The sequence below is a fragment of the Brassica rapa genome, chromosome A05 (genome assembly GCF_000309985.2).
Source record: "Brassica rapa cultivar Chiifu-401-42 chromosome A05, CAAS_Brap_v3.01, whole genome shotgun sequence".
In the NCBI taxonomy this organism is placed as follows: Eukaryota; Viridiplantae; Streptophyta; class Magnoliopsida; order Brassicales; family Brassicaceae; genus Brassica; species Brassica rapa.
The window spans coordinates 9026030-9045009 of record NC_024799.2 but is presented as its reverse complement, the minus strand read 5'-3'; the positions used below and the strand labels follow the sequence as shown (position 1 = coordinate 9045009).

The following is an 18980-nucleotide window of genomic DNA, read 5'->3' as shown; positions in this document are numbered from 1 at the left end:
TAGAAAATATCTTTATATAAATATTTTTGTTTGACTAATATTTAATTATAAACTGTTTTATATCTTAGTTTTTTAACTTTATAATAAAAAAAATATTGTTTTCAGATAGCAACACATTATATATAAGAATTCTCTTAGTTTTTAAATATATTTTCACAATTTTATTATATTAGTTATAATTAATTATTTAATATAACATATAAATTTAATATTATTAAAATAAAATGCGTCTTTTATTATATATAAATTTCATTAGATTTTTATGAAAGTTAATAAATACTCAGCTAAAAATTAATAATAAGTCAATGACCTGTATAAATGCTTAAAACCTAATAAAATATGACAAATAAGAAAATAAGAATTCTAATATAACATATAGATTTAAATATTATTAAATCAAAATTCGTTTTTAATTATATATAAATTCATTACGAGTATTTTTTTTAATTAATAAATCAGTGATTCAGCTAAAAATTATTAATAAATCAATGATTAAGCTAAAACCTAATAAAACATTACAAATAAGAAAAATTGACTAAAATCATGGAAAACATGACAAATAAGCAAAATCAAAATAATTATATATCTAATTACATATTTTATAGTTATATCTAATTACATATTGACCCTCGAGATACTCTTAAGTTGGCTGAAACAGAGTCTGCCTTATGGGCCGAGGCGCAGATTAATCATGCACAAAGAACTGATCAGGCCCGTTCAGTAGTAACCGAGACGGTTCCAATTATCCCTGGTCGGTGGTGCTTTACGGATGGATCTTAGAAAGAAAATGATAGGTTTTCAGGACAAGGATGGTGCAGCACTCTCGAAGGCTTTGATAATTTATTGGGAGCAAGGAACACTAGAGTGAGTCAATCACCACTTCATTCGGAGATAGAGGCACTCATTTGGGCGATGGAATGTATGAGGAACTTAAGACAGTTTACTGTCACTTTTGCGACGGATTGTTCTCGGTTGGTGAAGATGGTTTCTGAACCCGACGAATGGCCCGCATTTGCAAGTTATCTCGAAGATATAAAGATCCTGCAAGGTAGTTTCCACAGCTCAGAGCTCATCCATATTCCAAGGACGCAAAATTCAAGGACAGATAGTCTAGCACGTAGTGCAAGAAGGTAACCCTCGTTCGTAGTCCATAAGGATACAGAGCTACCAGTTTGGTTTACAGAGTCTATATGAGTCTGTTTTGTTGCTGACAAAAAAAATAGTTATATTATCTAAATTAATAAATTATGAACTCGACTAAAACTATTAATAAATTAATAACTCAGCTTAAACATAATTAAAACATGACAAATAATCAAAATTAACTAAAATCATGGAAATCATGACAAATAAGTTAAATCATTTCATAAATAATAGTATAGATAGATAACAACAAAATCGTCAGGCATATCATATTTTAAGTAATAACTAGATTTTGACCAGCGCTTGGAAAGCGCGGAGTTGTTGGATTATATTATAATACAAAGTTTTATTATATCGAAAAACATAATTTTTAACAGCTATATAATCTACAAATTAGTTTATTTGAGATTTTATATGTACACTTTTACGTAAGTTTCTTTTCGACATGAGAATTATATCCGGATCAAAAAAACAAACCGAACCGACTCAAAATTATAGGTTTAGTTCAGGTCCGGAGAAGATAACCTATTGGGTTTTTTTTTACCCGCAGGTCTTTGTTTGAGTCCGGGTCCTACCCTAGACCCGATCATAAGTATGTGTTTATTATGTATATTTGGATATTTCAAATATGTTTCCGGTATTATAGATATTGTTTTTAAGTTTTTGGTTTACGATTAGAGTTTTGATTTCAGGTAAATTTTTCAAATTAAAAAAAAAAAGGTTTATATATATGATATGAGATTTTAGTGGAAATGTTTATATATGATATGATTATTAGAATGTACACATATATGTCTTGTAATTTATCTTGCTTTAAATCATATATTATATGATAAAAGTGATAATATAAAATATTAGTTTCAATGATTTTACGATTAAAAATCAAAATGATAAATATAGTAATAGTAATGATTAAGATTTAGGAGTGAGATTTAAATAAATAAAAGAATTGACTAAATTATTGTTAGAGAAATATATGGTAATATATTGTTAGTACTTTATATTGGCACTTTATAATATATGGTAATATATAAAAGAGATGTTCAAGTTCCTGATATCACTTTATCTATTGGAGTATATACGATAGTTAATACGAAATCTTCCTTGTAAGGAATGTTTACATAATCCTATAGCTAGGTTACATGGGGATATTTCTCTGTACAAGCTGTATATATAGAGTTGATCTCTAACGTGAATAAGACACAAGAAAACCTTCTCTATTCTCTGCAACTATTTCACATGGTATCAGACACAAATATTTTTGTGATTTATATGTTGTCTTAGTCTTGATTCCTTTTTGATTTCTAAACGACTGAAAACTTGGTTCTGCGATATGGGCGATAACAACATGACTGAGAACTCAGCTGTTTGATCTGGAGTCACGGTACCAACGATGGATATTCAAAGGCGTACGATCTTGCCGTATGATCTCACCGAAGCGACAATCCAGGAAGTGTTATCTCACATCATTTTTTACAAGGATGGCTATCAACCTTGAGACTGCTTTGAGCTCAATGAAGAAATTTGGATTTGTAGACGGGAGTCTTCCCCAGCCAGCTGAAGACTCATCCGACTATGAAGATTGGAAGACCATCAATGGATCAAGATGACGATTGACCAAAGGCTGCGATTGAACATCTCACACAAACCCTTGCTACAGACTTGTTGGAACACATATGCAGACGATTTCGTGTGACGAACGGACCTCGTGTTCAGCATCTCAGGAAGTAACTTGCAAACTGCCATCAAGCTGGTCTCATGATCGAGACATGCTTTGGAAAACTTACAAAGAGTTGGCACAGTTTGTCGTGTTACCGTCCAATGCTGAGCTGTGTTTGCAATGGATGTACATGCAAGTTCAGTGTAACTCTAAGGGCACAATGGGAGGAAGACAAGGTCCATGACTTTCTGATGTATCTTGATGAGAATGTGTTCGGAACTGTTTGTTCCTCGCTACTTATGCAGGAAGCCAGGAACCAATTACGAACCTTGAACATGTGTACCTCAAAGTGATTCAAGATGAGGATACTCGGGTACAGAAGCGACCAGGCGATGAACGACATTAGGGGTGGGCACTTTACCCGATATCCGAAGCCGCACCTGAACCCGATCCAAAAAACCGGAACCAAAATCCGAACCGAAGTAGCAAAATATACTAACGGGTATTGAATTAGGAGAGATTAGATATCCGAACCCGAACGGTAATATCCGAACCCGAATGGATATTCGACGATAACCGAATATATGTATAATTAATCTTATATTTGTAGTTTACATCTTTTATTTTATATAAATATTTATATTGATACTACACATACTTTAAGTTTATATGATATACATACAATTACAGAGTAAATAATTTACTACTCACTTAAAATGCATGTCAAACTTTTTATTTCAAGAATTAACAAAAAATTACATCCAAAATTTAAAAACAATAACCAAATTAATGTCTTTTTAGTTTCAAAATGTTATGTCCAAATCTATTAACCATCCAATCTATTAAAAATAAAAAAATAGTGAAGTGAAAGTTAATCCCTCCGTTCCTAAATGTAGGATGTTTTACAGAATTTTGATTTTCCAATATAAAAGATGTTTTTATTTTTCTAGGTAACTTTTACTTTATTAAAAACTGTGTAACTAATCATATTTAATAATTTTTAAATACCATTAATTGGTTGAATATCATTAATTTATAGTTTTACAGATACTTTCAAGACTAAAAGTAATTTTTTTAATATGTGTGATTTTACCTAAACATCTTATACTTAAAAACAGATGGAGTATATTTTTAAATACAAGAATTTGAGAAATGAAAATTTTAATATTTTTTTTTTTAAATCTAAATATCCGAACCCGATCCGAAATAATCGAATCAGAACTAAAAATACCCGAACCCAAGCCGAAGTTTAGAAATACCTGAACGGGTTCTACACCTCTATACCGAAATACCCGAAAATTTAAAATACTCGATCTAAACCCGAACGGGTACCCGAACGCCCACCCCTACCGTACCGAGTCATAGAGTTGTGTTAGGTTGGACTAACCTAAAATCAGATTCAACATGTCACGAATATCAAACATATTTTATTTCATATATATAAAACACGAAGATCACAAGCCTAAAATATTATACATAAGGGTCCATGGATGCAGCCAAAAGCAAAACATATATTCATATATCTTGAAAACGAGTCTTTAGCAAAAGATTTCCAATCTACACTAGCTCCTACAGTTCCGCGGGCGCTATGGTCCTTTCTACTGGTCACCTGCAAAAGGATATGAGGAGGTTCTCACACAACAGTACCAACACGAGGTACACACCATAAAAACATATAATAATCACACAATCACAATAATCCGGGTGTTAGACTAGTCTTGCTATCCACTTAGCCCATACAACGTCTCAAGCCTCAGATCCACAAAATGACACCTAGACCGGTACGGCTTTCATAGCTCAGAAGCCGTCTCTGATGTCAAGAACCTGCATTATAAATTTGTTAACAAAAAATTAACCATGACTCACAGTGATTAACAGATGTGGCTTGACTTTCTGATTCCGGAAGTTGACCAAACCATTTTTCTCCCCTCCAAATCTTCGTCTTCGTACCGTGATGTTAATCCCAAAACCCAACGTCAATGTCTTGAATGGACTGGTCTTGACTGATCAAAACTCCGAAAGAACCTTCTTTCTCTTCTAGACAGTCTTTCGGAACTTCCTGGCAGTTTATCGGTCTACGGAAATGTCTATACTTCTAAAGAACCTCACTTCTTTCTCTCTCTCTCTCTCTCTCTCTCTCTAACCCACGTTTTGGAGTTTCCTTGGTGTGTCTCATTGAGTGAAAATGAACCAGGTAGCTGGGTATATATAGAAGTTGCCAGCCAGGAAGAATGAGCCACCCGATCGCATGTGTGTCATCATGCATGCTTGTGGTCGCATGCGTGGCGACACATGGGCGTCCACATGCCCTGATGCATGCTTCCTTTACATTCCAGGAGACACCACCACGTCCACATGATTCTCAGCATGTTTGGGGTTCATGCGTCGCGACACACGGCCACTGGATGTCAGTTCGCATGCGCTATTCGAAGATACTGTGACACCTCGTGCTTCTGCTTGTCAAGCTGCATGAAACACTCATTCCTGCAGAGACATGTCGTGCTTCGTAGACAGATAGCTTGCTAAGTGATTGACACCACTTTCTGATCCCTTGTGTTGTGACACCTCGAGCTTCTCGGTCGATTTGCGCGATTGCGACCCTTCCAGCATATTTTTGACCTGTGATCAATCCTGAATATTTTCCCGTTCCTAATTTTATGAGCTGAATATTTTTAATAAACTCCAGACTAACTTTAACTTTGAGGGTAAATATTTCCCGAGCCTTCGGCTTCTCCGAAAAATTCCATAATACCAAAATTAGGGTTTTTGTCCAACTTCGGGGTTTTCCATTGATACTATTCCGAGCTCTGTATTTATTTTATTTTTATTTTTTTTTAAAGACGGAGTATTACAACATCTGTCTGTCCTTGGTTTAAAGGATGTATTTGAAGAGTCTATGTCACCTTCGGTATCAGAGATTCAGAAGGAGCAAGACAAAGATGTATTTCAGGGAGAAGTTGGTGAAAGAGGAAGCTGAAAGGCTTGAAAGATCAGATACGACGATGAATCTGATCATTCTTAGTGTGGGAGATCATGTGTTAAGGAAGATCGAATTGTGTACTTCAGGTGCTTCTTCATGGTTTACACTGGAGATGTTTTACCTTTCCAAGACTTTACCGAATATAATTCACTTGGAGCACAAATTCTATATCTTCAAGATGGTTGATACTCAGGATATGGATGAGAATATCGATGGCTCTTGTGTCTTACCTGTCAAGCGTGAATGTAGCTATGTCAGGGGAGGTGCAAGGTGATTATGTTGTTGAATTTGCTACCTTCACATTTTGGCTCTCTCAAGGAAACGCTTAAATACGGCAAGGAAACATTATCCTTGGAAGAGGTGACGGGTTCTGCAAGGTCTAGAGATCAAGATCTTAAAACCTCTAGGGTTTCACATGAAGATGGTGAATGATATTATGCTAGAGGAAAGTCTGAGAAAAAAGATTTTGTGAGGAATGTTAGGGTCGGTTCTAAATCAAGCTCAGGGTCTAGAATTACCTGTTGGTTCTGAAAGAAGCAGACATACACCAGGAATGACTGTTATGTTACAAAGAAGAAGTATGGCGAAGAATCTAAAGCAGCGGTTGTGATAGATCCTTATTGAGAGGATGATGCACTATCGGAAACATATACACAGTGTCATGATAAGTGGGTGATTGGTTATGGATGTTCTTACTATATGACGTGTAGGAGGGATCGGTTTCACATGTTTAAAGAGCTGACTGCGAGACAAATACTTCTTGGTAATAATTGTGCGGTAGGAGTGCAATGGATTGATACAATCAACAAAGCTTATGGAGGGTTGGTCAAGACACTCACAGATGTCACTCCGTGGAGACGCTGGCGGTGGTGTACTACCGATCGATATCGACTCGTCTCATCAGTCGATGCTCAGAGCAATCGTCTCCTCGGATAATTTTTTTCTGAAACAAAGCAAACACGAAAATAAATAAAACTGACAATGAAAACTTATCAATGGGTTGCCTCCCATTAAGCGCTTTGTTATAGTCCTTTGTTTTCTGAAGATTGTTTTGTAAAACTTGTTATTTCTCGCAAAAAAATTCCGCAAGAATGTTTTTCCGATCATTTCATGTTCGGATAGAATCCCTATCATTCCTTTCCCGAAATGATATATACGAAGTTTGATCTCGTATCTTTATTTAAACATGCTCGGCTTATGCGGCATAGTTTCTTCGACATTTCTGGCTCGTATTTGCTCAAAGCATAATTTCTCTGAAGATTTTAACAGTTGATTTCATCATTGCGACTTTCAAAGTGACTCTACGGGAGTATCCAGGCTATTCAACAAGAATTGCAGCAATTCGCCAATCCTAAGTCTAAGTAATCTTTTAAGTTGTGAAAATAGTTAATGAATTTTGATAAAAGTACTCTTTAGTTTATTCAGTATTTGTTTACATGTGATACTGAAAATGATTAACTATAAAGCGTTAGTAAAACTTTCTACTGCAAAACAAACATCCAAATCATGATTAGATCGCACTAAGACGTCGTTAGTCCTCAACAAACGTTACTAATATCTGCATATAAAGACAATGTATGCTTTATATTGAGGTCTTGTTGTGAAAAGTTGGAGTCTTTATTACATTAAAACAAGGCTGAGGACCGAGAAAGTTTCCACCTTTCCTTATTGCTGTTCAGCGACCGTTCGAGACTCTCGTCGCTTCTTCTCTGGTAGGGTTTTTGAGAAACTCAAGGAGGAGGTAGCATTCATGTCTAAAGAGCTCGAGAAGCGCCTTCTGGAAGCTGGCAAAGCTCTTCTTCTTCTACCGTCTTCTGTTGATACGCTTCTTCACCTTCTCGACGTGAGCTCCTTTTGTTACATTCTCTCCAAAGAACCCAACTTTTATACTCTTTCCGACCAAAGAACACAACTTTAGTATTACTAGGAGGATCAAGTTAAAAAAAAAAACTGTATTTTTTTTATGTGCTTAAAATTTGAAACATGTTTTGTTGAATGCTGCTTCGATTTTGTTAGAGTTATCTTCTGAAAGCTCGTTCCTTTAATTTGTATGCAGAAACTGTTCATCTGCTTGGTAGAGGTGGAACAGTCACCTCCTAGCTCGATTCAGGAAGCACTCTCTCCGTTGAAGAAAGCATTAGTCGATGAAAGACTCTTCAAGCATTGGAATGTCCATGTGAGAGTCCATGTCGCTTCCTGCTTCATCCAGGTTACGAGAATAAATGCTCCCACTGCTCCATATGTTGACGAACAGATGAGGGTAAGTTACATTCTTGTTTTTTTTTGTAGTTGTTTTCATCTTAATTATGAAAATATAGTCAGTCACTGACAGCTTTCTTTTGTAACCATTTGGGGGCAGGAAGTATTGAAGCTAATTGTATCATCATTTGAACATCTAGATGACAAAAATAGTCTCTCCTATACCAAAAGCACTTCCATCCTTAACACTGTGGCTAAGTACGATGTCTCTTATCTGATGTTGGATCCTGTGTATGATGCACTCTGTATTGAGATGTTCCAGCATTTTCTCAAGGCCTTAAGGTAAAAAAGCTCATTAACTGTCTATACTGCTGCTTGGAATAACTGAGTGTTGCTTATATTTCATTTCATTTCCTTTCCAGGGATGATCATCCAGTGGAAGTATTTTCGGATATGGAGAACATTATGACCCATGTTTTAAAAGAAAGCGATGATTTGCCTCCAAAGTTGCTTGCACCAATTCTGCATTATGTCAACGAGACTGATGAGGTCATGCATCCATCCATCCATAGCTTCTTAGTCTTGTTTCAGCAACCAATATATGCATGCATCTTTTGTTTTTAACTCTTTCCACTTCTCTTCCCTTAGGTTCCCTCAATATCACGGAGATTGGCAGAAAAAGTTCTGCTAAACTGTTCTACCAAGTGCCAAACATATCTTGCTGAAGCAGTGAAATCATCAGGCGTTTCTTTAGATAAGTATAGTAATGTGGTGGCTTTCATATGCGAAGGTGCATCCAGTGTAAGCTCTCTCTCTCTCTCTCACCTGTTTGTTTCTCTGGCAGTTGTTTTTACATGCCTTGTTAAGTATATTTTCTAATCGGCAGGATATACCAAAGAAGAAAGATGATGATGAGCCTCAACAACTTGACAGCAATGCTATCAACAGTGGTCTGGATGAGGAAACTGGTCGTGCTGTGAACCAGAAGAAAAAGGAAAGCTCGATGGAGGCCAAACCATCTGCTGCTACTGCTAGTGCTTCTCAAGAAATAGGTACGGCCCAAGCTAAATTGACAAAGGAGTCTGGAAAGAAGATAGCTTCTGCTAGTAATGCCAAGCCTACTGTTCCTCCTACAAAGAGAAGCACCTCTGAGATAAAAGCAACGAAGCAGTCAGAGAGACCCATTTCTTTGGGTGATAACAAAAAGGTAAAGATGTTCCCTGACCTGTATTCGAGTAATTTACATGGCTGTCTTCCCTGTCCTTGTGCTGTTTACGAGTGTACTTTAATTGTGTTTTCAGACAATCGTTTCCTCTGGAAAGTCAGTCTCAAAGTCAAAGACAGAAGTGATGCAACAACCATCAGAGAAAACTCTTGCTAATACAAACGCAAAGAGAAAACACAGTCTAGACACAGAGAAAGTATGTTTTTTTCTTAGTTTCACTCACATATAGTAACTGTTGGCTGTTGGTCATATAAAGGAATGCGGAAAACAATAGTTAGCTAGGCATGGTTGCAGCTTCCTATCACTATGCATGGCTCTGATCGAGTTCTTTCTATTTAAATCTTTGTTCTGATTTAATTCAATGGCAGGCATTTGATGACCGAAAGTATGATAAAACTTTAGTTGGATCAAGAATCAGAGTCTGGTGGCCACTTGATAAGATGTAAGCGTTATTTTCTCTCTGCTTCCTTTGTGCTGAACCTGGTTGCATATTTATATTTGTAAATGAGCTATATCACATTTTTACTGCAGGTATTATAGAGGTGAAGTTACTTCATATGATCCTTCCAGAAAGAGACATATGGTAAGGCCAAATTATATCAGGCTTCTATATAAATATAAATATATATATCTTGTTTGTTTGTGCTACACTTTTCTTTCATATGGTTCTGTTTTTTATTTTATTGTTGTATGCTGGTTAACAGGTTGTCTATGAGGATGGAGATCAAGAAACTTTAGACTTAAAAAATCATAACTGGTATCTTGTTGAGGCATCAAAATCGTCAAAGGTTTGTGTCTGACTTTTCTCTTCTTCTTGATGTTGGGAGTAAGATGGTTAACTGTCATTTGATCTTCCCAATCAGCACAAGGATAAACAGAAGGCCGCAGAAGTTTCCAACCGTGAGCAAACAGGTGCACCTAAGAGGAGGCCGAACCTCTCACTTCCTCATGAAGAGGATCCTGCAGAAGCTGAGACTCAGGCACGCAAGCGAGCTCGAGTCCAAAGCCACAGCCTCCATACATCTCATGGTGAGATGGAGAAGCCCACTGCAGAAGGAGAACCCTTTTGCCACCATCGCAAACCTGGTTCTGAGCTTGGACACTCTCAAACTTGCTCTATCACACATCAGTTGGGTAAGGTCAAACAGAGCATCACAGACACGATAACCAGTGTAAGAAAGTTTGGCTCTGAGGTCGAAACAAAGGAACAGACTATTGTTGACATGTTAACCAGTGTGAGACAGTTTTGCTCTCAGCTGGAAACAAAGGAACAGAGCATTGTTGACATGTTAACCAGTGTAAAACAGTTTCGCTCTGAGCTCGAGACAAAGGAACAGAGAATTGTAGACACTTTAAACAGTGTACAACAGTTCAGATCTGAGATCAAGAAAAAGGAAGATAACCTAGTAGCTTCGCTGCATGAAGTTGACGTGTTAGGTACGTAATCTGTCTTTTTTTTTTAATTTATTGGTTGTGTACTTTGGTTCTTGGTCTCTGATAATGTGATGTTGGAACTAACAGGGGAGAAGATATCTGGAATCAACAAAATCCTCAACTCATAATCAAGTTTAGGGTCAAGAAATGGGATCAGAGACTTTTGCAAACCCATTTTGTTCAACGATGGAGTTTAAGTAGTTGACCAAAGAAAAAAATCTTTTGTGTAGCATTCTCTCTAGAGACATTTTAATTTTGGAATTCTCGTCTAAAATATGCAAACTAAACAGTGACATTATGGTTCAGCGTATGCTCTAGTTCGGGGTTGAACTTTGTGTTGTATATCCTTTCTTCTCAGCACCGTCTTGGTTCTCTGCTATGACTTATTCTCAACTTATCCACTTTTTAAATGTTTGCAAATTTTCTTTTTCTTTTATATCGATTTTAAACGTTTATAATTGTTAAAATTCTTCTACTGCTACATTTTAAAACTTATCGATATGTTATTAGCTTCAAAACACCTTGGTTCTCATGTTCACGCACGGTTTGAAACGTAATTATGTCAAGTATGTACTATTCACATAAATTACATTACTATTTTGAAATTTAATATTCAAATTATTATGCACGAAATGATATAAAAATGAAAAATTGACGAGTTGATTTTCAGTTCATTCCGTATTCTATATGTTTAAATTTATACTACTTAAAAACTTCTCACTGGAAAAAATGAGAATGCTTACCAAAAAGAGAGAGAAGATCCTGATTCCATATGATGCACAAGTTTAACATGGTTTTGTTAGCAAAACAATTATGGCAATTAGTTCAATTTCCGGACTCTATGTTAGTTAGGATGTTGCGTGGAAGATATTGTAGACTTATGGATATTTGAGACCATTTCTCTTCAAAATTTTGTTTTTAAAAGCATAAACACTTGGATAATTGAAATATATTCTTAACATTTGCCAAGTAACAGCCCAAACAGAAATTTTCTACAAAACCAAAATAGTGATTTTTTTAGAAATTACACTAATTTAAATCAATATTAATCTAATCAATTTTAAATATTGAGTACTTAGCAGTTCATTTTAACCGATATTTTTAAAGAAAAAATTGCAAAATTTTGTATCAAATATTATGTACAAGCATATTTATAAGAGGTTATAAAACCTACTTAATAGAATAGATTATATATATATATATATATATTTTTTTTTTTTCTTTTGAAAAAAAAGAATAAATTATATATTGGTTTCACTAAATCTTAATTATCAACATATTAACAGTTGTTACGAAATCGGATAAGACTGATCCAACAATAGTAACACAAATCCAAACAACAGTATATCTAATCAAATATTTTAAATTAACAATAATTTGGATTTTCAGTTTGATGAACTAAAATGAAAAGGATATATAACCAAGTTTCAACGATGGTCAAAATCTAGGACAATATTATTCCCAAGTCTTTAAGAGTTTAATTTGCTCTCAATATTCTGAAACCCGACCCAGATCCACGGTCGAACCGGAAATCCAGTTATCCTATAAATAATTTGGTTTGAGTTTTAACAAAAACCATTATTTAAAAATCCAATAAAACTCATAAAAACAGTTAAACCCATAATCAAGCTACTAGTTGAACCAATAGTTGACCCACTAGGTAACTTTTACCTTTTTTATAGATTTTTAATTACGTTCTTAGAATCTATTTGTATTCTAAATAGGAAGTTAGGTTTTTAGTTTTCTGTAATATTTTCTTCCTTTGTTATCATCTTTGTATGTTCTTCGACACTTTTTTATGTTTTTGATTTTTTTGTTCATACTATTTATAGAAAATGAAGTGAACGATGTTAGAGATAACAAAAATTTATTATTCAGACATTTTAACACTTATGAATTTGAAGTCTTGATTTTTTTTTTATATACCATAACTCCTAATTTGTTACAAAAAAAAAATGTTTAATAGTCTAAATATTTTTGATATTTTGTTTGTAAAATGAAAATAAAAACAAAAAATAACTAAATTTAAGTATTTTTATATATTGTAAAATAATAAAATATTTCTTATATTTTTCAAAATATAATATATTATTATATAACAAAATTAGTTTATTTGTTAATCAACGGTTTGTTCGCGGACGATCCAATATCCGGGTCGAGTTTAAAAGCCTTAATTTCCGCATTCAAGTTTTTCATTTGCAGACACCTCCCAAGCTACATTATCTTCAAAATATTTATGGTATGAGATGAAAGTAACCTTGTTCTAAATTATCATCTAAATAGTTATGGCATGAGCTGAAAGTACCCTTGTTCTAAACTCCAAATCGGAAGTCGTCTTGGTGCAAGCAATCGAAGATAAGCCAGGCTATATAACCGCACTGGACCAAAGTCTCTTTAATTTAAAAGTTCTTTTTTTTACCCCTTCAGTTAATAAACCCAATATTCAGAAAATAAAAAAGAAATGAGGTGTTCACAGCTTGCAGTACTTGTTGAACCATACAGCAATGTTGAGAAAGCTTTCATAATCCGTCCGCGGTCTGCATAATTAAACAATCACAAGATGATTTAGCTATGAACAAACGTTCTCATAGAGATGCTACAGCTATACACAATATAAAAGAAGACAGCATTTGTTTGTTTGTGTTTGTCTACCTGTCTAGGGGATGATTGTCATTGGGAAAGACTAACACTTTAACCTCAACGCCTTTCTCCTTTAAGGCTCTCACGTACTATACAAATCAAGAATACATGAATAAACAATATTACCAATAATGTTTTGGATCTGCAAAGTTGAACGAGTTGCAGATTGATCTTACTTGAATTCCGTTTGAAATGGGAACACGGAGATCCATAGTTCCCAAGAGAAACAAAGTGGGTGTTTTCACCTGCACAAGAAGGATCATTAAATGAATGTCTTCAAACTTATCGAAGAAGAACGGAAGTGGTGTGGTTTTGACCTTTGAGATGTGTGATATGGGAGACATTTGATGAAACCGAGACATATCTTCGGGTGATGGGGCTTCTGTATAGTGAGTCCGGTCACCATAGGCTTCAAAGAAACACCAATCAGGTATATCCGTAATCCCAACCATTGACGCAAGGTTGCATACAGGATTTCTAGCAGCTGCTGCCACAAATTTATTCGGGGCCTATTGCAAAACTTTGGTATAAGAATTCTATTCCGGTGCCATAACTTACAAAGGTGAGTGAAGTGAACTACATTACCTGGCCAATCAAGTGTGTGGTGAGAAACCCACCATGAGAACCACCTAGTACGGTTATTCTAGACGGGTCTGCAAGTCCCATTTCAACAGCGTGGTCTACAGCCGAGAGCACATCATTCACGTCTTGTGATCCAACTTTCCCAGGTAAAGACTGCAAAGCATCTTCCCCAAATCCCAACGAACCCCTTTCAACCCAAATGAATCACCAAAAACACAAGTTAGGATCTCCAGAAGGTTGTTGATTAACTAATGGAAATGGAGCTGTATGTGAACCTGTAATTTACAATCAGCAGACTGTATCCAATTGAGGAGAGATATGCCAAAGTCTTGGAGAAGCTGCAAGGTGCGACTGAATGAGGGCCTCCATGGACAATAACAACTAAAGGATCACATATCCCATTCTCCTTGGACTTTGAAGACGATACATATATAGCTTCAATTGGTTTTTTGGCCCCTTGATCATATGGAAATTAATTAGTCAGAAAGTTTATCAACCAAAAACGAAAACAACAAATAAGATTGAGAGTTAAAGTACCTTTGGTAAGACATTCAGAAACATTACTGACTGGAACTTTGAGAATTTTAAACTCAAGAGATGAAAGCCCAGATGTGACCTGAAGCGGTGGAAACAGAAAGATTAGTACAGAAAAAGATTAACATCATTCGAATCTAGAGGATTTGGCTAATATGATTTAACCTTCTCAGAGCTTTTAAATATTGGGTTTTGGATATCTAACCACTGCCATGAAGGCCTCCCAGCTGGATCAACAACTTTCTTTCCATATTTAATTTCAGGAACACTCACTGGACTGCTACACACTACTCAGGAAAAAAAAGAAGAAAAGAAAACATACAGATGTTTCAAACCTGGTGTGTGTTTTAAGTTTAAGGTGACATTGTCACAGTTAGTAACTGAGATTAAGAGTTAAGGATGTTACCGGCAACAATATCATCACCATCTAGCGCAAGAACGCTCCATGAACAATCTGAATCATTAGGGCTGGCACGTGACAGTTCACCACTGTAATTTTTCTACCATCAGTTAGCGTAGCAGCAGAAGAAGATAACTTGGAAACTTATCATATCAAATCATCAGTCACCTTAGCATATTTAGGCTGAGTATTACCCTACAACTGTGCCAGTAGGAAGACAACATAAGAGTATGTCCATCTGACAGCCACGGATCACTCAGCAGGCCAGTAACATAGAGTCCAGGGAAACAACCATCATCAGGACAATTCACAACTGGAATCTGCATTACAAGATGTATTTGAATATATCAAATAACAGTTAGTGATTTTTTTAGTTTAATTGCCACTATAAAGACAGATTCATTGGTGTAGAGAGAGTAGTTATAAGTTGTTAAGAAACAAAAAGTGTCCAGCTCATAGAAAGTTTGAAGCTTCTATAGGGAAAAACAGGTACGTATAATCTCACCAGATCAACAATATCAGCTATCTCAGAAAGTTTCCCATCACTTGGCCAGTTAATCTTATGAAGCGACTCGGTTCCCCAATGCGCCCCGGAATCAACAGCGGTCTTTGCGGATAAGAACAGAAGAAACTTGCCATCTTTGCTGTGAGAGAAGGAAAAAGATGAGAGTAAGTTCTTTAACTAGTCATAACTAAAACGAACATTGCACGTTAACACAACTACAAGTAAGCTGTGTAAGATGGCTCAGTTGTAAACAGAGTAGAAAGGAGAACAAATGCTTTTGGTAAATACATAATTCAAAAAATTTCATAAGATGTAAACCTGAACAGTGGGGAAAAACCGCTGCTTATGCTCTTGGTCAAATTATGAATAGGGAATGCTTCCTTTGCATTATCTCTGGAACACAAGTAAACGCAAACTCTGTAAGATTTTATCGGAAATTAGGAACTACCAAGTTGTCTTCTAGTGAGTTATAGTAACCACAAACTCACTTTGGTTCATCCGATCCAGACGAAGCGTCTCTAAACTTTATTGCGTATATGGAACATGGTCTGTTGTAGCAGTACTTAATACCAAACTTTCTTTTATCTCCTAACCATCCGGCAAAAACTAAATACTTAGCTGAGCCTTTACTGCTTGGACTCCAAACAACCTGTCCAACACTTATCGATCTTGGAACTCCTTTGATATGCTCGACCTCTCCACTGCTAGAGAGACGAGAATTAGAAAATGTAAAGAGTAACTATTCTTGTTATTATTTTTATGAAACCTGTCAACATTGATAACAAACAGGGCAGGCTGCCTTTTTCCGGCATATGCTTCTCCCCATTCCTCTTCCCAATCTCCTTGACCTTTCCAGCTTCCAATATCCTTGTCCAAACCAACATTGTCTTTCGTGTAATAGCCTAGATGGTCAAATGTAGGTTTGGGAAGAGATGGTTCCTCAGCAACATAAGCAACACAAGTCTCATCTGAGTTCCAAGAGATTCCTTCAAACCTGCATCATACACACACTCACACACACACACAAGCCTCACTCAATTTTTCTACCTCTCCAAGACCTTGAATTTGAAATAAGCCAAAAAAAGAAAAGTAGAGTACCATCCATCAACGTATACAGAGCCATGAACTTTCTGTGGAATATGAAACTCCTTCTCTAGATGAGAAGAACTCCATATCTCAAACTTTGTAGAAGATTCTTTATCATCAGGATTCCGGACAACAAGGAGCTTCAGACCCGAAGGAGAGGGGACAAAAGCAGATGCGCCGGTCATCTCCACAGGAAATGGCGCCCAGTGAAAGTTTACAGACAGGTTACTACTCTCTTTTGAGATATGTCCAGATAACATAAACTTCCTCCTCTTATTAGCCAAAAGGTTTGCTTGACTCATGGCAACCATTGCCTGAGGACCTGCAGTATAAGTGAATTTTTTTAATTCCAAAGTTCTCAAAGAAGTTTGATATGTGAAAGGTGGTTGGTCATTCATTACCAGAACCAGAGTTAAAGATCCAAGCTTTGTCAATGCTGGGAATAGTTATAAACTCTTTGATTAACTTGGACTGTGTTGCATACTCTTCCTCACTAGTTTGGTCTAATTCCTTAACCGTGTCAGTTCCATAAGAATCCATGGTTAACTGATCTTGTAATCCAACCTTTGCAACTGAAACACATAAATTGCTAAAGAGTTTCAGTAATCAATCATATTCATCATCCATAGTTTTAAAACCAACCAGTATACAATCAGACATCATTTGGATCAATTGTCGATTGAATCAAAGAATGAAACTTTACAATTGAAAACCATCAAACAGAAGAAGAAACCTGTCGTGATAACACAGATCGAGAGACAAACAGCGCAGAGAAAAAGGGCTTACGAAGATTGAAAGAGTGATGATGATACTTGGGAGATGAAGATGAGAGGAACGGAAGTCAAATTCCAAATGATGGAGAAAGTGAGTGAGTGGGTGGGTGAGTAAAGATTCTCGACATCTAAATAAACAAAATATAATAAATTACGTTGTGAACTTTCGACGTTGCATTAATATTTTTCATTATCTTCAAACTTTTTTAGTGGCAATCAATAAGCAGTGATGGCAATCAAATCAAGGACTGGGACCGCGGGCCTAGACTGTCGGCCTGGCCCATAAAAGCTTGCTGCAGGGTAAGATTGGATCTCTATTTGGTAAGTCTGTAAAATTGCGGGCCTCGTGAGACGGATTCAAAGCGGAACAGATAGAAAGCGGGACGGGTCGAAAACGAGAGGGGCTTAACCTGCGGGATTTTGAAGATCCGCAACCCTAAGTCCTCATTTCTGCTTTCACCTAAAACATTGAGAGATAGAGAGAAAGAGAGAGAGAGAAGGCCTTCGATCTGCACCGGTGGAGCTTCTTCAAGTTATCATAAGAAATTTGAAAACTCACTTTCCACCGAAGAAAAAGATCTAGTTCCCGCCATGGGTTCTTCATAGTTTTGCCAATATGTACTTGTTCACATTATCATACATTTTGGAGTTTTAGGTTTCAATATATCTTTAACTACTTCTATTATTCTTATTTGTAGAAGATGAAGTTGATGGTGAAGAAAAGAATTTTCATCTTTTTGTCGCTTGTTGGTGATAAAGATGAAGAACAAGAAGTGTGATTGGTGTTTTCTTTTTATTTATTTTTGAGATTAGCATCTTTTATTTGGTATTGGTTTTATTTAATTTTGGATTCAGAAAACTAAAGCATTTGTTATGAACTTATGAGTTATAATATTTGGATTCAGCAACTAAAATATTGTTTATTTTATAATGTTTGGAGTCTAACAAAAGTAAATAAACTAGTGTTTTGATCCAACTAAAATCTTCAACTAACAAGTATATTGCCTTATCTAGTTCAATCCGACTAAACACTTATGATGCGTCATAAAACTAATAAAGCGTCATGAATCATGTCTTCAAGCGTTCAGAAGCCATATGTCTGTTTGTAATTAAATGTTCCGCGGGCCGATCCGCAAAGACCTATATGTTTTTGCGGTACGGGTTTGGTCAGCCATTTTGAGGACCGCAGCCCGCGCGGGCCTGACCCGCCGTGACCCGCTCGAAGACGAGCCCGCTGCGGTACGAAACGGAACGGGACGGATCAACTTGTTTGACATTCCTATCTATAAGCCCTACAAATTGTAAACACTACAAATAAACATATCTTTGAATCCTCAAAGAACTTTGATTATTGTGACGATAGGGGTAAGCGTTCGGGTATCCATTCGGGTTCGGTTTGGTCTATTCGGATTTCAGATTTCAGATTTTTGGGGTCAAAGATTTCGGTATTATTCGGGTATTTCTAAGTTTCGGTTCGGGTTCGGTTTGGATCTTTGCGGGTTCGGATAACCCATTAAAATTATTTTAAAATTCATTATATACTTTAAATTTCTCAAAATCTATAAACAAAACAATATATTACAAAACAATTTGACTAACATATGTCAAAATACCTAAACTTAACATATAATTTGATTTGGTTTGAATATTTGGATATATAATCAACAGATTAGTATTTTTGGTGTTTTGAATATATTTTTGCTATTTTAGACATTTACTTTTGACTATTTATATATATTTTCAAGTATTTTAGATAATTTAAAAGTATCTTATATATTTTGGATGTTTTTAATAGACAATAAATCTATAATATATATTT

At 35.8% G+C, this 18980-nt stretch overlaps 2 protein-coding genes and 1 long non-coding RNA gene across 6 annotated transcripts; 1 reads left to right on the top strand and 2 right to left on the bottom strand.

Moving 5' to 3' along the window:
- Positions 1–4208: 4208 nt before the first annotated feature.
- LOC117134104 lies at positions 4209–4808 on the bottom strand. Its single transcript, XR_004458258.1, has 2 exons — positions 4670–4808; positions 4209–4412 (listed from the first exon to the last, which is right to left on the bottom strand). It is a non-coding gene; the product is annotated as an uncharacterized LOC117134104 (long non-coding RNA).
- Positions 4809–7302: 2494 nt separating this feature from the next.
- Positions 7303–11124, top strand: LOC103868337. Of its 2 annotated transcripts, none has more exons than XM_033291859.1 (12): positions 7303–7626; positions 7840–8043; positions 8143–8240; positions 8405–8531; positions 8631–8783; positions 8869–9189; positions 9284–9403; positions 9576–9649; positions 9739–9790; positions 9912–9995; positions 10071–10644; positions 10729–11124. In XM_033291859.1, exons 1-12 carry the CDS (start codon positions 7534–7536, stop codon positions 10767–10769), a joined length of 1941 nt encoding a protein of 646 aa, XP_033147750.1. In that variant the 5' UTR covers positions 7303–7533; the 3' UTR covers positions 10770–11124. The 2 variants fall into 2 exon arrangements, with proteins under 2 accessions (XP_033147750.1, XP_018514301.2); XM_018658785.2 differs by having other exon boundaries at positions 8143–8324.
- Positions 11125–12932: 1808 nt separating this feature from the next.
- Positions 12933–17404, bottom strand: LOC103868336 (acylamino-acid-releasing enzyme). Of its 3 annotated transcripts, none has more exons than XM_009146444.3 (17): positions 17175–17404; positions 16790–16960; positions 16401–16710; positions 16069–16296; positions 15791–16006; positions 15621–15695; positions 15303–15441; positions 14966–15117; positions 14804–14886; positions 14563–14684; positions 14401–14479; positions 14139–14319; positions 13867–14050; positions 13599–13790; positions 13458–13526; positions 13294–13370; positions 12933–13178 (listed from the first exon to the last, which is right to left on the bottom strand). In XM_009146444.3, exons 2-17 carry the CDS (start codon positions 16926–16928, stop codon positions 13112–13114), a joined length of 2313 nt encoding a protein of 770 aa, XP_009144692.1. In that variant the 5' UTR covers positions 16929–16960; positions 17175–17404; the 3' UTR covers positions 12933–13111. The 3 variants fall into 3 exon arrangements, with proteins under 3 accessions (XP_009144692.1, XP_009144694.1, XP_009144693.1); XM_009146446.3 differs by having other exon boundaries at positions 15791–16003; XM_009146445.3 differs by having other exon boundaries at positions 17122–17304.
- Positions 17405–18980: the final 1576 nt, after the last annotated feature.

Excerpts from the sequence above, each read along its gene's own strand:
- LOC103868337 (XM_018658785.2), top strand. The coding sequence starts at position 7,534 with ATGTCTAAAGAGCTCGAGAAGCGCCTTCTGGAAGCTGGCAAAGCTCTT. Across the intron at positions 8,044-8,142 it reads ATGTTGACGAACAGATGAGG|GAAGTATTGAAGCTAATTGT; the intron begins GTAAGTTACATT and ends ATTTGGGGGCAG. Across the intron at positions 10,645-10,728 it reads GCATGAAGTTGACGTGTTAG|GGGAGAAGATATCTGGAATC; the intron begins GTACGTAATCTG and ends TGGAACTAACAG.
- LOC103868336 (XM_009146444.3), bottom strand. The coding sequence starts at position 16,928 with ATGGATTCTTATGGAACTGACACGGTTAAGGAATTAGACCAAACTAGT. Across the intron at positions 13,791-13,866 it reads CCACACACTTGATTGGCCAG|GCCCCGAATAAATTTGTGGC; the intron begins GTAATGTAGTTC and ends GTTTTGCAATAG. Across the intron at positions 13,527-13,598 it reads CCATATCACACATCTCAAAG|GTGAAAACACCCACTTTGTT; the intron begins GTCAAAACCACA and ends CTTCTTGTGCAG.